Raw genomic sequence first — 21,658 nt, 5'->3', positions numbered from 1 at the left:
TTCTTCTGTTGAGGGTACCTTTAACTTTTCAAGCATTTCTAACTGTTTTATTTGTTTTATAATTTGTTTTTATTTTGCAGGGGAAGTCAGAGCTCAGCAAGTACTTCAACAATGAAAACTTAACGACTCTCATATATGACCTTTTTGTGGCTGGGATGGACACAACCAGCACCACTCTGAGATGGGCAATTGTGCTGATGATTAAATATCCAGAAATACAAAGTAAGAAATGTACCCGCTTTCAGGTGCATGGTCTGCTAACTTTAAAATCCATGAGAATGTTAGGCGCCCCATTTAAGATGCACTTCAAGCTTGAGTCCACCATGTAAAATAGAATGTGGGCCTCTCCTCCTTGTGCTCATCACTGTAGAATTCCTTCCACTCTTGATGTAGGGGCTTAGCTATATCGGGGTCAGGTCCCTCTGCAGAGATTTGTCACCTGGTGTAGCCCCACCTCCATAACAGGGGGAGGGGGCGCTAGGGGGTCCCAGTCCTGTACATTGCAGTGCAGCTGCAGAGAGGGGCTAAGCATTATATATTACCCGGTCCTGGCAGCGATACAGGACCCTGTTCAGTTTACAAGTGCAGTGCAGCCAATCACAATGCAGCTTGTGACATTGACAGAAGACACATGGTGATTGGCTGGCTGCATGACACTTGTAAAATTGAACAGGAAGTGAAGAGGACTTGTATCTCCACTGGGAGCAAGTACTGTTCAACACTCCACTGCCGCTCTGCAGGACCACCCCTCAGCTCCCGGTCCCCTCCCCAGCGAAGTATGCATCGCTGGTGAGCTGGGCTCAGGGCGAGCCTTATAACGGCTCTCCGTGCTGCCGCAAAACTCCCCTGTGGCGATCAATACTATTCCCCCTCCGAGTTGTTGCAACCGCCGGAGCCCCAAATTACCCTTAAGCATCCCGCCGAAAGAACCTGCTTCGCCCCAGCGATGGCAAGGGTTGTTATGCCCGTAAACCTTGATGACTAACTTGGTTTACTAGAAATCTGTACTGTCTGGGACATATGAAAGCTACCACCTTCATTCTGTTTTAAGAAAGCTACTTATTTGGCTGATGTGCAGAACCTCTTTCATTGCACAGTGCTGTCAAGGGTGGGAGCAGTGAAAAATGCGAGGCGGGGCGCTATAAAAAATGGCGCCTCATTGAAAATCATTATTAAACGAAATTTATCGGTTTATAAAGTTAAAAAATGGCGCCGACCATCAAAACGTTATTTATCGTTTTAAAACCTGTTTTTTTTTTTGTCCTGCCTGAACGATATTTATCGTTTTAAGCCCTGCTTTGCTGTAGTTTGGAAAATGTCTGCCCGCCGACTTTAACGTTTAATAGCACAGCCCCCTTAAAAGCTAGAAACACCAAATGTGCAGGTTATGTTAAGATGAAAATTGAGAACAAGAGGAAACATTTTTTTTCAAAAACACCTTATAGTTTTTAAAAAAATCGATTTTAAAATTCTCCTTCTGACCGTGGGAAAATTAAACGCCTGCCGACTTTAGAGGTTAATAGCAAAGCCCCCTTAAATGCCAGAAACACCAAATGTGTAGGGAATGTTAAGAAGAACAGTGGGAACAAGAAGAAAAAAAAATGTTTCATAAAGACCTTATACTTTTTAAGAAAATCATTTTTTAAAAGTTCAATGGTTCAAAGAAAAAAACGTTACATTTAAATGCCGCTGTTCAAAGGGGGTAGAAAATATTTCCCAGCAGTTATTAGCAAAGGCCCCTTACATCCTAGCACTACCAAATTTGCAGAATATGATAAAAAGATAGTGGGAAAAAATATTTAAGAATTAAAAATATACATTTTAATGTTAGGGAATTTTCTGAGTGTGGGAAATCTGAAAAAAAAAATGGCGTGGGGTCCCCCTCCCAAGGGTACAATGTAACATTGTAGTGTGCTGTGTTGATGGTATAATGGTTAAGATAGCAGCCTACCAAGTGGTAGGCCTGGGTTCGATTCCTGGCCAATGTATGTGAGTTGGCTTTGGACATCCTATAAATCCCTAAGCAAGCTCATTTTTCTCTTGGATATATCATAATGGTACATGCTAGGCTGGCTTCAGCATGTAGTGTTGGTGGTGGTATAGTGGTGAGGAGAGCTGCCTATCAAGCACTAGACCTGGGTTCAATTCCCGGCCAATGTATGTAAGCTGGCTTTTTAAATCCGACAAGACCCTGCTCCTCTGGAGGAGAAGGGAGGAGGGAAAGAGAAAGGGAGGAAGGAGAAAAAGAACTAAGGGAACAGTCAATAGGTTCTATGGGCTACCATTCAGCATAAATAAGGTTCCATTTGCGATTACTTTAATTTTTCCGCTGGAATCCGGAATTCCGCTGAATTTTGCAAAAATCCGGCGGAATTTCGCAAAAATCCGGCGGAAGTTTCATAGCAACGGAATTAAGCGCTGGTGGAATCCGCGAATTGCGGCGGAACGGAATTTGCTCTTTCCGATCATCACTACTGTACATGCACAAGGCAGTGTAAGGGATGTGGGGCTGACTTTGCTTCCTCATCATGTCACATGTCACCTCGGGTACACTTTCAAGTGTTGCTGAACTGACATGTGACATGGCCTGATGCATTAACTTTAATTAAAGAACTACTCCAGCCAAAAAGTAAGCAGTTTAAATCTGACAGATCTAACAGGTTTTGGACTAGTCCATCTCCTCATGGGGGATTTTCAGGGCTACTTTCGTTTTCAGAAGCTTTTCCTGATTGACAGTAGTAAGCGGTAAGATACCAGCCAGCCTCCCTACTAGTAGAATTAGAATCAGAATCATTTATTTCGCCAAGCATGACAGGGTTATGCCTGGAATTGGGTTTGGAACATACAGAGCTCAGCAACTGCAGAGACACAACAATAGTGCAATATACAGGAGACATATATGATAAAGCATTTAACAAGATAATACGGAAGCATTTTACAAGATAATACAGATCACAATGACAGATGACAGACTATGAGGACTGCGCACATGAGGGCAGCCAGAGCCCTCAATTACAGTTCCAAGAGAAAGCATGTTCTGTGACAGGGCCAGTCTGTGAATCTAAAATGGAGGGGGTGGAGGCAGAACATGGGTGGAGTTCAGGAGGTTGACGGCAGAGGGGAACAAAGAGTTCCTGTGCCTCGTAGTCCTGGTGGGGATGACCCGGAATCTCCGCCCTGAATGTAGGTGACTGAAGTAGCACTGGCCAGGGTGGGAGGGGTCGTTTGCTATCTTCAGCACTCTAGTGCAGTCTCGAGTTGTAGAGTAGTTCAAGTGAAGGGAGGGGTTTCCCGATGGTTCTCTCTGCTGATCTAATGACCCTCTGGAGTTTGTGCCTGTCGCTGGCAGAGGAACCAGCATACCAGACCAGGATGGAAGAGCAGAGGATAGATTCTGTAGTGGCAGAGTAGAATCTTGTGAGAACCTGATGGGGCATGCCAAACTTTTTGAGCTGGCGGAGGAAGAAGAGTCTTTTCTGGGCCTTTGCCAGGGTGGAGCTTGTGTTAGCCTTCCATCTCAGGTCATTTGAGATGGTTGTGCCCGGGAGGCGGACACAGGTTACTCTCACCACTTCAGTGCCGTCAATCTGGATTGGTAGTGGTGAAGGGGCATGCTTCCTGAAATCTATAATCATCTCCACAGTTTTTGCTGCATTCAGGACCATTCTATTCTCCCTGCACCAGTGACAGATTCTGTCTACCTGCTGACGATAGGCACTATCGTCATTATTGGTGACAAGGCCAACAATAGTGGTGTCGTCTGCAAATTTGATAACCTTGACCGAGTCTGCTGTGGATCTGCAGTTGTTCGTGTAGAGGGAGAACAACATCGGAGACAGGACGCAGCCTTGTGGAGCCCCCATTTTGGTGGTCCGTGGTTGAGAGGAGATGTCACCCAGCTTGACAGATTGTGAACTGTTGGATAGGAAGTCTGTGATCCAAAGGCGTAGGGTGGAGTGGATCCCGAGTGCTGCTAGACTCTCCTGAAGTGTGCGTGGACAGATGGTGTTGAAGGCCGAACTGAAGTCCAGGAGGAGTATTCTAGCATACGAGTCTGGCCTATCCAGGTGGACGCTGATGAGCTCCAGGCAGATATTGATGGCATCATCAGTGGACCTGTTTGCTCTGTACCCAAACTGGAAAGGGTCAAGAAGGGCCATGGTGGAGGTCTTCATGATAACAGATGTTAGTGCCACAGGCACTAGTAAGCAGTAAGCTGGTATCTTATGGCTAGTAAGCAGTAAGATACCAGCCAGCCTCCCTACTCACTTGCACACTGTTTTGTCAGTTAGACTTAGCAACTGCCATTCGGGAAATGCTTTTGAAATCAAAGAACGCCCTGAGAATCCCCCATCAGTATTGGATTAGTCCAAAACCTGTCGGTTCTGTCAGATTTTATTTGCTTACTTTTTTCGCTAGGGTGCTCCTTGCTGTGCACAATCAGCACATGGCAATATTGCTGCCAACAACGCCAGGGGAGTTATACACTCTGTGCAATTAGAGCATCTTGCTTTATCTGGGTAAAGTTCGCTTTGCTATGGTATAGTGCAGTACGCTACTAACACAATCAGTGTTCCACACACATTACTGTAGCAAGTCATGCGCTACCTAGGTAACGTGAGATGCTTTAATTTACCAAAAGTTACTGCATCATGAGATGAATATGGGTTCACAGAGTGCTAATAACTTATCAATTTTCCCCTTTAATTATTTATTGCAGTGCACGAGTTAAAAAAGTGCTTTTATCTATGTCACAGATGATAGCTGTAAAATCCAGCCACAGCTCCTGAAAAGTAAACAGAAGCCAGAACACTTTGATTTGGTTGTACTAACACTGCTCATAATAATATGAAAGGGCTGTTAATTCAAAAAGGTATTTTGTTTTTTAGCTCAATGAAACAGATTTGACATCAGCCTTTCATCTGACCAGTTATTTTTATTTTATTTTTTACCTTTTCATGAATTACCAAGGGTTTCTGAGTATACAGAATCATTTTATATCTTTGCTGTCAGTTGTTTATTGGCTGTACATGATATCTATGTAATAGTCTGACTTCATAAACTGTCATCTGGCAGAGAAAGTTCAGGAGGAGATTGATGGTGTTATTGGCACAGCCCAGCCTCAAGCAGAGCACAGGAAGGAGATGCCGTATACCGACGCCGTCATCCATGAGGTACAGCGGGTTGGGGACATTGCGCCCGGAGGATCTCCGCATGAAGCTATTCAAGATGTCACATTCAGGGGACATTTCATTCCAAAGGTATATGTGGCTTTGCTTCTTTTAATGTAGTTTTCAGCATGGTAGACGCAGTAGAGCATTGTATCGTGTTAGCTATCAGTAAAAGCAAGAAGTTTTGAATTAGCATAATACCATTTCATTTATTGGCTAAGTTAGAGTTTGAGCTAATATGCCCAATTCAGACGTTGTTCCTGTATACTGATATGACGTTAGAACACACAGCGTATATACACTGGACATTAGAGGCATTCTTTTGCAAACATATATTAATGTCATTATATGCCTTAATAACAATATCAGGAGGGTCTCACTGGATGCTAGCTAATTTATGACAAATGCATAAGACGTTTGCTAAAAGATCATGTACCACAGACTCCGGGTGATGAAGAGACATTGTAAAACCAGAGTTCAAAAAGTGTACTCAGGCAGAGTACATACAATGCTTGTTATAGGATCAAAAGAATTGGGGCATTGAACCCTTTAGCAGCCAATTTATTTAAAGGCTTGAAAGTGTTCCAGGCCAATTTTTTAGCACATTTACTTGATACATTTCCTTGCTTCTTATTAGTTCTACTGTAATTTGTATTTATGGATACTTGTCACTAGGGGGCAGTGTGAGACAATACCAGAGGACTTCTGCTTTCAGTTTATTTATTTTCTACTAGTAGAGAGAGAGCAAAGCATTCCAAGAATGTACAGCACAATGAGTTCTGCCGACTGAGGTCAAAAGCAGTGTATTTATGTTAAAGAGAACCTGTAACAAAAAAAAGTTCCCCTGGGGGGTACTCACCTTGGGAGGGGGGAGCCTGAGGGTCCCAATGAGGCTTCCCTCTCCCCTGTAGCTGCAGGCAGTCCAGCACTGGCTCCCCTGAAGTGTCTCGCAATCCTCCCTCGACAAGCATGACAAGCTACATTTATTTACCTCCCCGGCTCCAGCGCAGGCGCAGTATCGGCTCTCCACCTCGGAGAGAGACAGAAATAGCAGACTTGCGCCTGCGCAGTAGAGCGGCCCGACAGTGATCGGCTATTTCCGCCTATTTCCGAGGCAGAGAACCTGCGCTGGAGCCGGGAAGGTAAATATTTACATCCATGCTGTATGGGGAGCTTTATTGCCACCGACGTGGGACCAAGGAGGACGGGGGTAGCCTCAATAGGATCCGGAGGCTTCCCCCACGCGAGGTGAGTACCCCCCCAGGGGAGGTTTTTAAAGGCGTGGCCATGACATTGTATGGGCGGAGCTAACGTAATGGCGTAACAGCGAGGCATAAGAAAGCAGTGTTTACGCCATGATGTGGTGAAACGAGGATTCAGATCATGGGTGTACAGAAGCTGTGTGATGCTATTTAGTAGTAATCCGTAACCCCAAAGCAGCAAATATAGCCAACTATGACCATTAAATAATAAATGCAGCAACAGTTACCCCAGACAGCAGAAAATAAACGCAATGTGGGCAACATTTCAGCAGGAAATAAACGCAATGTGGGCAACATTTCAGCAGGAAATAAACGCAATGTGGGCAACATTTCAGCAGGAAATAAACGCAATGTGGGCAACATTTCAGCAGGAAATAAACGCAATGTGGGCAACATGTCAGCAGGAAATAAACGCAATGTGGGCAACATTTCAGCAGGAAATAAACGCAATGTGGGCAACATGTCAGCAGGAAATAAACGCAATGTGTGCAGCATGTCAGCAGGAAATAAACGCAATGTGTGCAGCATGTCAGCAGAAAATAAAAACAATGTGTGCAGCATGTCAGCAGGAAATAAATGTAATGTGGGCAACATGTCAGCAGAAAATAAACGCAATGTGGGCAACATTTCAGCAGGAAATAAACACAATGTGTGCAGCATGTCAGCAGAAAATAAAAACAATGTGTGCAGCATGTCAGCAGGAAATAAATGTAATGTGGGCAACATGTCAGCAGAAAATAAACGCAATGTGGGCAACATGTCAGCAGGAAATAAACGCAATGTGTGCAGCATGTCAGCAGAAAATAAAAACAATGTGTGCAGCATGTCAGCAGGAAATAAATGTAATGTGGGCAACATGTCAGCAGAAAATAAACGCAATGTGGGCAACATGTCAGCAGAAAATAAACGCAATGTGTGCAGCATGTCAGCAGAAAATAAAAACAATGTGTGCAGCATGTCAGCAGGAAATAAATGTAATGTGGGCAACATGTCAGCAGAAAATAAACGCAATGTGGGCAACATTTCAGCAGGAAATAAACACAATGTGGGCAACGTCAGCAGAAAATAAACGCAATGCGTGCAGCATGTCAGCAGAAAATAAATGCAATGTGGGGAACATTTCAGCGGAAAATAAACGCAATGTGTGCAACATGTCAGCGGAAAAAAAACGCAATGTGGGCAGCATTTCACCTGCAAAAAAAAAAGAATTTACTCACCTGACAGGAGTCCCCTCACCTGGCCGGGCTCTGGTGTGCAGGTCCCCGGACGATCATCCTCCTACATATTTCCCACGCTGAATGGAATAGCAGGGCTATGGGAAGATGGCACCCCAAGCCCTGTACTGGAGACACAAATAGTCTCCAGTGCAGGGTTTCGGACGCTATCTTCCTGTAGCCCTGCTCCCCTGCTGAACACTATGCAGGCTGGCTGCGGGCTATGAACTGGTGCGTCGTAAGACCAGTTGCAATCGGACGGTGGCCAGAGGCCGGGACGTCCCGCGGCTAAAAGCAGGATGTTTCCCGGGACCTAGCACAGCCTGGGACAGGGGACCCTGAATCCAGGAAGCGTCTCGGCTAAAGCGGGACGTCTGGTCACCGTAGTTAAACCCCATCTACCAGCAAAAGAAATACAAATAATTGTGGCATTAAATATCACCTTTCTAGGGCAAAAAAATACCGTAAAAGTATTTTATTTTTTATTTCTTGTGCTGGGAAGATGATAAATACAACCTCCCAACACAGGTGTAACCGTAATAACTGGCTGGTAGAGGCACTCAAAAACAATAAAACAATTAAAAACACTTTAAAAAGGTGAACATGTGGTTGGCTTGTCTCATCTGCAGAAAGTGACAGCCAGTACAAGTGATAAGAAACTCAAAAGCTTATTACACAAATATTAGGGTAAGACCAGAGCTGGGACAAGGTCCTCCAGCACCCAAGGCTGACACACCAAAATGCACCCCTCCATCCCTCCCACCCCAGCCATCACACACTGATTGCTATTAGACTAAGAGGGCCACATGGCCCACAACCTCCCCAACACCTTAATATCTAGTTATCTGGCTTGCAGTCACTGCTATGTATCCCCTTTTCTTATTTCTTTCTGCTTAAAACACAATTAGGAATGACAGCTGAATGAATTGTGCGCCCCCTCCTACACTGCGCCCTGAGGCTGGAGCCTCTCCAGCCTATGCCTCGGCCCGGCCCCAACGTGTTTCAGGGGCGTGTCCCACTTCCTCAGATCAATACACCAAAAACCATTTTCAAGGAGGAGTTGAGACCGTTCATCTCAGTTGTACAGCGCAATTTTCTTCTGGTTTAAAGAGAATCTGTACTCTCAAATTCTTACAATAAAAAGCATACCATTCTATTCATTATGTTCTCCTGGGCACCTCTTTGCCGTTTCTGCAGCTCCCAGACGCGATCCTGGCTTTTAATCGCCAGTTTCAGGCAGTGATAAAAAAAACATGGCCGCTAACCAGGACGTGATGTTTGTGTATATCTCATGTTACAGTATACTACAAGTTTTTATTACATAGAGAATTATCTGCACTCCAGTCTGGGATTCTCACAGTTCTCAGCATAAGACAGGCAGCTTCCTTCCCCCTCAGAGAGCTCTGTCTGTGAGTAGTAAACAAAGCACACAGAGCCTGCGGGGGGCGTGGAGGAGGCAGGCATAACTTCTCCCTATCACAGCAGAGGCAGCACATTCCTCCCTGGCTCGACAAGGCTTGACAAAGAAAAGAAGATTAGATATATTACAGAGACAGTGCAACTAGAAAAGGCTGCAGTAACCCAGACCACTTTAGAACAGGTATAGGAACTTATAGGATACAAGAAATAAGGCTGAAAATTTTGTTACAGAGTCTCTTTAATGTCCTGGGGAAGCGGAACATGCCTACGAAATCCATTGTCTGTCTTATCCTAGTATTTGTGCAATACATGTTCGTGTTCCTATCTGTCATATTGGCCGCCACTTTCTGAAGCAACAGTAAGCCAACCATTACCTCTTCTTTTTACACAGTTCTTAAAGCAAATCTGAAGTGAAAAATAATAAAAAGTATGATATAATGAATTGTATGTATGCTACGGATAAGGAATAGAACATTAGCAGCAAAGAAAAGTCTCACGTTTTTTTTTTTTTTTTTCAGTTATATAGCTTTTTTTTTTTTTTTATAACATTGCATCATACTTTCACAGCTGCAGTTTTAAAACCACAATCTGTCTTTTAAGCTAAAAAACAAATAAATAAGAAAGAAATAATGACCCTTTGAACTTTCCTGCAGTAAAACCTTATCCAAGCTGTCTCTTGGCTGTTTTTAAGTGCTTCAGAAAACAGCTCAGAGAAACTCTTTTTGCATAGATAACTGAAGTTTTTTTAACTCTTCCTGTACTGGAAAACAATATGAGACTCGTTTCTCTGCTTCTGATGTTCCATTACTTAGCTGTACTACACATACAATTTATTATCTCATACGGTTTTTTTTTCGCTTCAGTTGTGCTTTAATTGTTTTATAATTTTTGGGCACCTCCACCCCCAGTTATCATAGCTTCAGACTGCCTAAAGCCTTGTACACACATGTGAGGACTGTCGCTTGGCAGCAGGATAGGGAAATGATCCATTGGGTGATAGTTCAGGGCCAAGTTCTGTACAGATGGGTCACTAGACTGCAGGCTAGAGATGGGTTGTACTTTATGGAGGGGGAGAAGGGCATGGCAGCACAGTGCACAGCAGAGTGGGGTGGAACGGGGGGAAGGCATACTGAGTAGTGATGGGCGAACACCTGGATGTTCGGGTTCGGGAAAGTTCGCCGAACATGGCCGAGATGTTCGGCATGTTCGGGCCGAACCCCGAACTTCCCGAACATCCCTATTTTGGGGGCCCTATGGGGTCGCAGGCATAAGGGGGGAGCATGCCCCGATCGCGGGGGGGGTCGGAAATTCCCCCCACCCCCTCCGCTAGCGCTCCCCCCTCTGCCCGCTTCCCCATTCAAAAGTTTCAAGAAGTACCTGTATAGCGGATGGCCTGGCAGTGGGCGGCACTGTGGAGTGAGGAGGAGGAGGAGTCCGGAGAGTGACGAGTTGAGGGAGGCCGGGCAGCGGGCGTGAGGTCAGCGAAAGGGCGGAACTTCCGCCCTTTCTCTGACCTCACGCCCGCTGCCCGGCCTCCCTCAACTCGTCACTCTCCGGACTCCTCCTCCTCCTCACTCCACAGTGCCGCCCACTGCCAGGCCATCCGCTATACAGGTACTTCTTGAAACTTTTGAATGGGGAAGCGGGCAGAGGGGGGAGCGCTAGCGGAGGGGGTGGGGGGAATTTCCGACCCCCCCCGCGATCGGGGCATGCTCCCCCCTTATGCCTGCGACCCCATAGGGGGGCCGTATTGCGGCCTGTTCGGCCGAACAGGGCCCTGTTCGCCCGAACAGGGGCCCTGTTCGGCCCTGTTCGGGGGCATACAGAAGTTCGGGGCGAACCCGAACTTAAAAGGCCGAACACCATGAGGTGTTCGGCCGAACTCGAACATCACCCGAACAGGGTGATGTTCTGCAGAACCCGAACAGTGGCGAACACTGTTCGCCCAACACTAATACTGAGTAGGAGAACAAAGCCCTGGGCCTGTGCTTAACTGAGATGATCCACTATGTTGATGTCTGGCCAACACATCCAGAGTTATCAGGCCGCAGTACAGCTGCTACATTCACAGCAGAGATGGCCCCAACCAGCCACCTTGGCCAAAAAACATCTAGTGTTTATACAAGGCTTAACCCTCCTGGCGGTCTATTAAAAACCGCCAGGGGGCAGCACAGCGTTTTTTTTTTTTTATTTTGTTTTTTGTTTAAATCATGTAGCGAGCCTAGGACTCGCTACATGATAGCCGCTGTGCAGCGGCATCCCCCCACCCACTTCGATCGCCTCTGGCGATCTGCGATCAGGAAATCCCGTTCAAGGAATTTTTTTTTTTCATGGAGGGCTTCCCCCGTCACCATGGCGATGGACGGGATGACGTCACCGATGTCATCGACGTTGTGACGACATCAGGAGTCCCGATCCACCCCTCAGCGCTGCCTGGCGTTGAAAGGCCAGGCCGCGCAAAGGGTCTGGGGGGGGGGGGGGGGCGGCGCGGAGTGGCGGATATCGGCGAATCAGCGCGGTGCGGCCGCGATCGGCGTGCACACGCAGCTAGCAAAGTGTTAGCTGCGTGTTGCAAAAAAAAAAAAAAATTGCAGCCTGGCCCAGCAGGGCCTAAGAAATCCTCCTGCACGGCTTACCCCGAACGTACCACCAGGAAGGTTAAGAGAGGAGAGAGAGATAGTAGGCGCGGCTACTGTAATTTTCTATGGAAGAAAAACAGAGCAATGAATTGGTGCAGCAAGCATTTTCCTTTAATACCAACAAACAAAAACTGTGTTCAATTGGGAAGAACAAAGTTTGGGTATAGGGGCTCGAGATTTTAAGGAGACACCCAACTCATGTTATACACATCCAATCCCAAAAAGGGCTGTGCTCACAATACACAAGTGTGCCAGGATCACCCTAAAATGATAGAAAAATACAAAACACTCCACCCAGGACACAGCACTCCACCGGGATGGGCCACCACCAGGAAGGATCAGATATAATCTCGAGTCATGATAACAATCACTGAGTGGCTGCCAGCGTCAGGCACATCAAATCAACCTGGAGCTCCAGCTGTGCAGGTAGCTATCATGCTTCCAGAATGGCACTGCGATTGGTAAAAAGTCAGTTTATTCCATTCAAGGCAAAATTAGGTATAAGAGCTTTGAATGTGGCTAAGCCATGAACTACAGCCAACACACTTCCTTTCCCATCACCCCTGCACGATTGATCACCCTAGCATCTACGTACCTCCAGGCTCCTCCCTTCGAGGTACCCCCCTTCCTGATGCCTAACCCTAAGACCCCACTTCCTGATGCCTAACCCTAAGACCTCCTTCCAGACGCCTAACCCTAAGACCTCCTTCCTGATGCCTAACCCTAAAACCCCCCTTCCAGATGCCTAACCCTAAGACCTCCTTCCTGATGCCTAACCCTAAGACCTCCTTCCAGACGCCTAACCCTAATGGTCCATACTCACAGGCTACTTTTGTAGCCTATCGCTAGCACACAGGAGCGTGTGCGCGACAGTTCGGCGACAGCTCTTCGCCAGGTCCCTCCGCATACACACTGCGGAAGAGGGATTAGGGATGCGACGGAAGCTGTCGCCGACGTTCCTCCCCCCTGCCGGAAACTCAGTGCACTCAACTGCAGGTTGCTGTCACTAGTCCACATACACATGCGGACTACCGACAGTTGCGGCGAAGTTGCGGTGGCAACTGTTGCAAGGCGATTGACCGCACCAATCGCCTGGCGACAGCAGCGACGAGCGACGGTTCGGGGTGCACGCACCATACTCACGGGCGGTGTGTCGCTGCAACACGCGCGTGCCACGTGGTTGTGGCGACAATTGTAGCCCGTGAGTATGGACCATTAGACCTCCTTCCAGACGCCTAACCCTAAGACCTCCCCTTCCTGACACCTAACCATAAACCCCCCCTTCTTGATGTCTAATCCCCAAACCTTTCCTGCTCTGCAGACGTGGATTTGTTTGACGGGTGTACGAGCCATTACACGTGCTTCTACTTTTTAACTCCCCCTTTTGTCTTGCAGGGCACAGCTGTTTTCCCATTCCTTTCTTCTGCACTGACAGATGAAGCCTACTTTGAAAAGCCTCATGAGTTCTATCCACAACACTTTCTTGATGCACAAGGACATTTTAGGAAGAATGAATCCTTCATCCCATTCTCTATAGGTAACTATGAATAGAGTTTATGGCTAGCCTTTTCAGTGACTTAACCTTTAGCTGAACACGTCACTATGGTGGGTGTGGCCGTGGCGGCAGCCCCAGGACCGCTTAATGCCGATTGGGGCTCTGTTTTGCAGGAGATTGCGCAGGCTGCGCGGGCATCTCCTGCTTGGTGGGTGGAGCTCTGCCTTCAGTCTCCGAGCAGTGATCCCGCCATCTAATTACCTGTACAGCGCTGCAATCTACAGCAGCACTGTACTGGGGACTGCCGTGTGGCACGGCTGTCCCCTCCATTGGCTCAGAAGTGATCTGAAGCCTATGACAGCCAATCACAGAGATAGGCTGGTGGGCGGAGGGAGGGAGTGTCCACTTTACATACTTTAAAAAACACACCATTTTAATAAAAAATAAAACATATAAACATAAAAAAACAAATAAACACCCGGGGGGCAATCTGACCCCACCAACAGAGAGCACTGTTGGTGGGGAGAAAAGGGGGGGGGGGATCACTTGTGTGCTGTGTTGTGCGGCCCTGCAGCTTGGCCTTAAAGCTGCAGTGGCCTATTTAAAAAAAAAAGGCCTGGTCTTTATGGGGGTTTAACACTGTGGTCCTCAAGTGGTTAAAGCACAGCTGACCCAAGGCAAAGCTATATAAGGTAAGCACAGATGTTTGTTAATGCTGTATATTGCTGTGCATTGTCGGTACAACCCTTTATCCCCCCGCTCCTCATAATATTGGCTAAGGGTACATTTCCACCGTAGCGTGAAATTTTCACGTCAAAAAAATATTATTAGATTTTTCTGATTGGTGAAAATTTGCTTGTAAATTTGTACACGTTTTTATGCAAATTTAACAAAATCTGCCTAGGAAAAGCTTAGCCATGACTGCTGACAACTTCCTTTAACCATAGATTTAATGGGAATGTTTGCGCAAACAAGGCATTACTAAGTCTTGCCTATGCAAAACAGTGTATGTGAATCGTATGCGTACAAATGCGTATGAAAATTCACATTTGATGAAAACAGCCCCATTCACCACCATTAGTTGCCAAATCAGTGCAAATTTTCTGAGAGAAAAAAATCTGACGCAAAACGCACAAGTGGAAACCTAGCCTCAAGTTACATATTCAGATAGGAAGAGGCAGACTTGCTGTGATATTCCCTCCTCTTAACGTTAATTAATGAAGCAGGGAAGAGAAAGGAAAGGGAGGCTGGTAGGAGGGAACATCATGGCAAGCACGCCTCTTCCTGTCTGAAAAAGGACTTTAACCAAAAGTACGGGACCCAGGGGAATAGGCAACGGTTTGGGTTAATCAGTTAGGGTTAGGTATTGGGTGGTGGTGGGGTGTTGGGTAAGGATTGGGCATTGATAGAGGGATAGAGTTTTACAGTGAATGGCGTTAGGTTAAATGATCATAAAATATTGGTAAAAGTAAAATATTGGTAAAAATACACAGAGCCTAATAGTAGAATAACAGTCATTTTCCCAATATTCTACTAGCGACAATATTTAGGCACTTTTTTTATGTACCTGATAACACTTCCAGGAGAAGATGATAGTAAATCTATATCTATGATCTTTTGGTTTGGTCTTGCCCTGAATATTTATCATAGCATGAATATTTTATTGCATCTATCACAGAAGACGTGAACCTTAAACGAGTGATAAGATTATTTAATAAACTACATTGTTACCTAATTAGTTAGGTTGAATCAAAGACATGCATCCATCAAATCCAATCAGAATACCGTATATACTCGCATATAAGCCGACCCGCATATAAGCCTTCCCCTTCCCCCCCCCCCCCCCACTTTTACCTAAAAAAACTGGAAAAATAATTGACCCCCATATAAACCGGGGGTAGGAAATGCTGGCCGCCTTATTGCCCTAGTGTGTCCCAGTATAGCTAGTAAAGTGCCCAGTATAGGTAGTATAGTTCCCAGTATAGCTAGTATAGTGTCCAGTATAGGTAGTAAAGTGCCCAGTATGGGTAGTTAGTGCCCCAGTATAGCTAGTAAAGTGCCCAGTATGGGTAGTTAGTGCCCAAATATAGCTAGTAAAGTGCCCAGTATGGGTAGGTAGTGCCCCAGTATAGCTAGTGTAGTGCCCAGTATGGGTAGGTAGTGTCCCTGTATGGCTAGTATAGTGCCCAGTATAGCTAGTAAAGTACTCCAGTATAGCTAGTATAGTGCCCAGTATAGGTAGGTAGTGCCCCAGTATAGCTAGTATAGTGCCTAGTATGGGTAGGTAGTGCCCCAGTATAGCTAGTATAGTGCCCAGTATAGCTAGTGTAGTGCCCAGTATAGCTAGTAAAGTACCCAGTATAGCTAGTATAGTGCCTAGTATAGGTAGGCAGTGCCCCAATATAGCTAGTATAGTGCCCCAGTCTAGCTAGTATAGTGCCCAGTGTAGGTAGGTAGTGCCCCAGTATAGCTAGTATAGTGCCCAGTATAGCTAGTATAGTGCCCAGTATAGCTAATATAGTGCTCAGTATAGGTAGTATAGTGCCCAGTATAGCTATTATAGTGCCCAGTATAGTGCCCAGTATAGCTAGTAAAGTGCCCCAGTATAGCTAGTAAAGTGCCCAGTAAAGTGTTTATGTTTTTTTTTTCCTCTTTTACCTTTTCTCCAGGTAAAAGAAGTTGTGCTGGTGAAACTTTGGCCAGAATGGAGCTGTTCTTGTTCTTCACCTCCTTACTGCAGAACTTCACCTTCCAAGCTCCTCCTGGAAAAGAGGTAGACCTCACTCCTACCTGGGCAAGCCTCCTTGGACCAAAGCCTCAGATGACTTTTGCTATCCCTCGCACCTAATGTGCTCATTCAGCCATTTGAACTGAAAAAGCTCTAAATATAATAAAAAGACCGTCTATTCCATAACTTTCTTCACAATTGCAATACTTCTAATTCCGTTATGTCTAAAGCAAAGCACACACGGTGGATTTGTGTCTCTTGACTGATACACCAGCAAGCATGGAAAGATTATACTGCGAGTGTGATCTAGAGTGTCTACAGGTGTCCACCAACCCTGCTGATGACGTTGACACGTTGGATCACTATTGCTCTTCCAGTGTAACTCCTGAAACCTTGTACACATACTATAGAAAACTCCACTAATGATGATTGTTGTGAGTCACCAAGAAACAAGCATGTGTTCAGCTTTCTCACAACATCGTTTGGCGATTAGGAATGATAAATGAGATGTAAAGAATTCCACAATCATACAGGAATATGTAAATGTTGTATGCATCTTTAAAATGGACCCACCAAGTTTTAAATTGATTGGTGTCATTGCATCTCATTCATCAACCCTATTAGATATTTGTCATGGTGAATCGCTAAATGTTGAATAAGCATCATGTTATTCTTTATTCCACAGACTGTGGGGTACTTTTTGTTCATTCACTGCCCCTTCTCCCTTTTCCCGAGTGAGCTCATTTTGGCGCACCACTTTGGGCATGAGAATTCCGTTTATAGTGGCGCTCGGTGAGTAATTTGGGTGCCGGCTTAAAGTGTACCAGAGACGAAGCACCCTCATGTATTTTACCATATATATCGGGGAATGTAAGAGAAAACGCCTTCCCTGCTCTCTGTGTCATCCTTCACTGCTCAGCCTGCTTGTTATCAGCCCTGATAAAATCCCTGACTGAGCAGTCAGTCTGGCTTTGCTCAGGAATCATTATAGCTAAATCTGTCTCCTCTGATGTCTTTTCAAGCCAAAGCCCGCCCCCTTCTGGCTCTGCTTTCCTGTTCTGTATATTTTAAGCATCACAGAGAGCTGTCATGAGATGGGAGGAGCTGCTAATGTAAGGGTTATTGAAAACGTTTTTTTTTTAATCTATATTTGTTAGTCATAAGAGGTGTTTAGAAATGGTAATTTCATTTTGCACACAGCCCACTACATAATATGCTTTTCTAATGAACTGTGTTTTGCATGGAGTTTTAGTAAAAAAATAAAAACACACACACACACACACACACACACACACACACACACACACACAAAAAGCCACACCAGAGTGGCGAAAATACCAAGTATACTATTTATTTTGTAAACTCTATCAGGTGATATGTTTATTTTGTGCCAAAGCGTTCATCTCAGGTTTCCTTTAGGTTAAGTTTTCTTTCCTGGAGAATATAGCAGATTACGGGATTGCTGTGGGCCTGGCATCCCTTCAGAAGCTCTACATACCGTAGCTCCCTCAGGCCACTTTGCCTCCTGGTTCATAGATGTGGTGCACAATGCAGACTTCCTAGGTTTTCTCTCAGCCAGTGTTCAACAGTGGCTATTCAATAGAAACCATAAAGTATAAAGGATTACTACCTTGATGTCTGACTATGTTCCAACCTCACTGACGTTTGTACAGTTTCTTTGGCACATTTGAAAATAAAGTTTATATTTTTGAACTTAAATTTTTTTTTAAGATATAAAACGAAGCAGAAATAATGTCCCTTTGAACTTTACTGCAGTAAAACCTTATCTCAAGCCGTCTCTCATTGTCTCTTGTCTGTTAAAAAGCTTCAGAAAACAGGACTGTGTTCCACCCAGTGGGTCAAAGAGCTCAGAGAAGATCTTTTGCATAGATAAGTAGAGATGGCCCGAACCTCCGATTTTCGGTTCCGCAAAAAAAGTTTGGTTTGCGCGAACTTCTGCTAACCGCAATAGACTTCAATGGGGAGGCGGACTTGGAAAACTAGAAAAGTTTATGCTGGCCACAGAAGTGATGGAAAAGATGTTTCAAGCGTTCTAACACCTGGAGGGGGTCATGGCGGAGTGGGATACGTGCCAAAAGTCCCCGGGAAAAATCCGAATTGGACGCAAAGCAGCGTTGTAAGGGCAGAAATCACATTGAATGCTAAATTGCAGGCCTAAAGTGCTTTAAAACATCTTGCATTTGTATACATCAATCAGGTAGTGTAATTAGCGTACTGCTTCACACTGACACACCAAACTCACTGTGTAACGCACAGCAAACAGCTGTTTGTGTAGTGATGGCCGTGCTGGACTGGTGCGCACCATGGCGAGAGTGCAGGCCGTGGCGGTTTTCAAGCCCATATGGTTGCCGGGCTGAGGTAGCTGAATGACAGAACAGTGACTGTCCAGCTGATCAAATTTGGTCTATCCACAATGAAGCAACAACTTTATTATATTGGGTGTGCCACCCCCCCCCCTCCCCCCGAGACACTCATATAGCCGGCGGTCATTGCTTCATTGTGATACTCAAGCCCCTTCACCGCGGCAAGGTAATGATCATGAAGGGGAATTGTCACATGTACATGCCTTTTGTTTTTTTGTTGCAGCCGCCCGCAGTGCAGCCAGAAAAATAAGGCAGGCATGTACACGCACCAGGAAAATTATTATAGCGGCTGCTGCTAGCAGCGGCCTTAAAAATTCAGGAATCCGCCTGGAGTCCTGGACCCTGTTGGTGGTGGCGGAGAAGGCAGTCAAGCGGCCTGTGGGCAGAGATGTTGTGTGGGGACTGGGGACCGACTTAGTCTTGGGGCAGGCAGTCAATCGGTGTGCAGGCAGAGATGCTGTGTGTGGGGACTTACTTAGTCTTCGGGCAGGCCTGACTGTGCTTTGCAGGCCAGGCATCTGTGGTCAGATGGACCCTTGACCCACGCTGTGTGCCAGAGATGACACTACTTGCCTTTCAACATCACGGTACAGTTTGGGTATCGCCTTTTTTGAGAAATATTTGCATATCTTCCACTGCGGTGTGTAGATTTGCTTTTGTGTGCTGCTTTCCCTCAGGTGGTCATCCCATTGCAGTTTGTGCTTTAATCATGTTCCTTCATAAGATAGTTGTCCCTCGCGGGTCTTGGTCTTTCCACGGCTCAATTTTCAGTGGCAGAGAGTACAGGTGGCATTGCTCTCATCTGAGGCAGACACACAAAAAAATGTCCACACCGCTGATCCCTGGGGTGATGGCACTTTGATGGTGAGTGTTAAGTGGGGTGCCAGAATTAGAGCAGGAGGAGGAAGATATGTCACGCTTCCGTGCGGAAGCTGAGAAAGACGAGGTGTTCTGTGTTAAATAGTCAACTATGTCCTGACAATATTGGGTGTAGATGGCACGTGCCTTCTTCTGAACACTGTACTTTGGTCGCGGGCCGCACAAAATCACGACAGCGTGATCTCGAACAGACCTGCCAGGTGGCCTGCCTCTGCCTTTTGTTTTTTCCATATTGGGGGGCATGAAGTGAAAGGTATGCACTGACTTGACTAATACAATGTGCAGTCAGTCACACAGGTGCAGTTAACAGGTATGCACGGAGTGGTATATCACACTGCCAGCGCTCACGTAGGTAGGTGGGTGCACTAAAATCAACAACAGGTAGTAGGTATATGCAGTGATGGATATTACATGTGCACCTGTCACACACAGACAGGCACAGTGGCAATGACTGACAGGGCTGTATATAATGCAAGTGGGCCACAAAAAAAAAAATAGATCACAAGAACAAGATTAGCTCTCAAAAGAGCTGTTGAGGGGTGCTTTTTTTTGCAATAAGAATTAGCAAGGGGAAAGCTATGAAGCCTACCAGAGCCTATCTAAGCTTTCCCTATGAGAGTCTGCAGCAGCTATCCCTTCACTAATTACTGCAGGCACACGAGTCCAATGCCTGACGCTGCCTGCCTTTTTTTAAGGGGGGTGGGGCTCCAGGAGGGAGTGTAGACTAATTGGCTACAATGTGCCTGCTGACTGTGATATAGAGGGTCAAAGTTGACCCTCATGGTACACTATGGGGGCGAACCGAACTTCCGGCAAAGTTCCTGGTTCGCCGTGATCGCGAACCACGGAAGTTCCCCGGGAACCATTCGGGCCATCTCTATAGATAACAAGTGAAGTTTTTTTAACTCTTCTTGTACTAGATAACAATATGTGACTTTTATTTTATTGCTGCTAATGTTTTATTTCTTATCTGTACTGCACATAGAATTCATCATCTCATAAGTTTATTTTTGCTTCAGGTTTGCTTTAAAGGACACCTGTAGTCAGAGTGATATGGAGGCTGCCATATTTTTTTTTTTACTTTCAAACAATACCAGTTGTCTGGAAGTCCTGCTGATCTTTCATGCATCATTAGTATCTGAATCACACACCTGAAAGAAGCATGCAGGAAATGCAGCCAAACCTAAGTCAGATTGATGTCTGATTTGCATGCTTGTTCGGGGTCTATGGCAGGGGTGGACAAACTTTCCTCTGGTCAGGCCATATTTCTCTAGAATGGGACCTGCAGCTTGAGAGTCTCCCTCCCTCCCTGAGTGCATAGGGAAAGATTGGGTGGTAACTCACCCAAAATCACTTTCCAGCTGCGATCTCCATGGCGATGGCGGTGTCATGTTACACGCTGGTACGTGCTAAGGCAGGTCACTCCCGTTGCCATGGAGATCAGCCCTGAAGAGTACAATTGGGTAAGTTGCTTCTCTTGTATGTTTGAAAGGACGGCGGGAAGCAGAAGGGGAGAAGAGTGGAATCCCACCCTCTATCGCTGGGTTTTTTTTCTAGAGGCCTTGGGCGGTCCATAGTTTACCCAGCCCTGGTCTATGGCTAAAAGTATTAGAGGCAGAGGATCAACAGTTCAGCCTGGCAAAGTGCACTTGTCCTTTAACCACTTGAGCACCGTAGGCTTACACCTCCCTAGTGACCAGGCTATTTTTTGCTATTTAGGCCACTGCAGCTTCAAGACTTGCTGCAGGACCGTCCAACTCAGCACACAGGTGATTCCCCCCCCCCCCCCCCCCTTTTTCTGCCCACCAACAGTGGATATTTATTTATTTTTTGTAAATATGTATTGTGTTTTTTAACCAGTTCACCACCAAGTGGTTTTTACCCTAACGGACCAGAGGAAATTTCACCTGTCAGTGCTCCTCCCTTTTATTCCCTAATAACTTTATTACTACTTATCACATCAGAATGATCTATACCTCGTTTTTTCGCCACCAATTAGTCTTTCTGTGGGTAGTACATTTTGCTAAGAATTTATTTATTCTAAATGCGTTTTAACGGGAAAAATAAGAAAATAATGGAAACAATTCATTATTTCTCAGTTTTCGGCCATTATAGTTTTAAAATTAAACGTTCTCCTGTGTTTAGAACAGACACATTTTGCTTGCCCAGCTGTCCCAATTATTAAACCATTTAAATTATGTCCCTATCACAATGTATGGCGAATATATAATGTGGAAATATAGGTGCTATTTTTCTGTTTTGTCCGGTCTATAATTACAAGCCCCTATGTAGTAAAGTTATAGTAATATTCCCTAATAAAATATAAAAGCTGAGCCCCTAAATTACTATTTATGTAATTTTTTTTTAAACTTATTTTTTTTACAAGTGTTTTTTTTTTTTTGGAGGGGGGGGGGGGGCTTTGGAGGTATACGTTATTTTATTAATATTGTGCATAAGTTTATGTGTA

At 45.5% G+C, this 21,658-nt stretch overlaps 1 protein-coding gene across 3 annotated transcripts in view; it reads left to right on the top strand.

The window, feature by feature from the left end:
- The window catches only part of LOC137571191 (cytochrome P450 2C44-like), a 78,951-nt gene extending 62,837 nt beyond the window's left edge, over positions 1-16,114 (top strand). For all 3 annotated transcript variants that reach the window (XM_068280013.1, XM_068280012.1, XM_068280014.1), the window contains 4 exons: positions 81-222; positions 5,077-5,261; positions 13,101-13,242; positions 15,870-16,114. In XM_068280013.1, coding sequence (XP_068136114.1) covers positions 81-222; positions 5,077-5,261; positions 13,101-13,242; positions 15,870-16,048 — 648 coding nt within the window. In that variant the 3' untranslated portion in view covers positions 16,049-16,114. The remainder of the gene's footprint in view (positions 1-80; positions 223-5,076; positions 5,262-13,100; positions 13,243-15,869) is intronic.
- Positions 16,115-21,658: the final 5,544 nt, after the last annotated feature.

This window comes from Hyperolius riggenbachi, chromosome 4 (assembly GCF_040937935.1).
Source record: "Hyperolius riggenbachi isolate aHypRig1 chromosome 4, aHypRig1.pri, whole genome shotgun sequence".
Classification (NCBI taxonomy): Eukaryota; Metazoa; Chordata; class Amphibia; order Anura; family Hyperoliidae; genus Hyperolius; species Hyperolius riggenbachi.
Note: the sequence above shows the minus strand (reverse complement) of the source record. Positions and strands in the feature narration are given on the sequence as shown.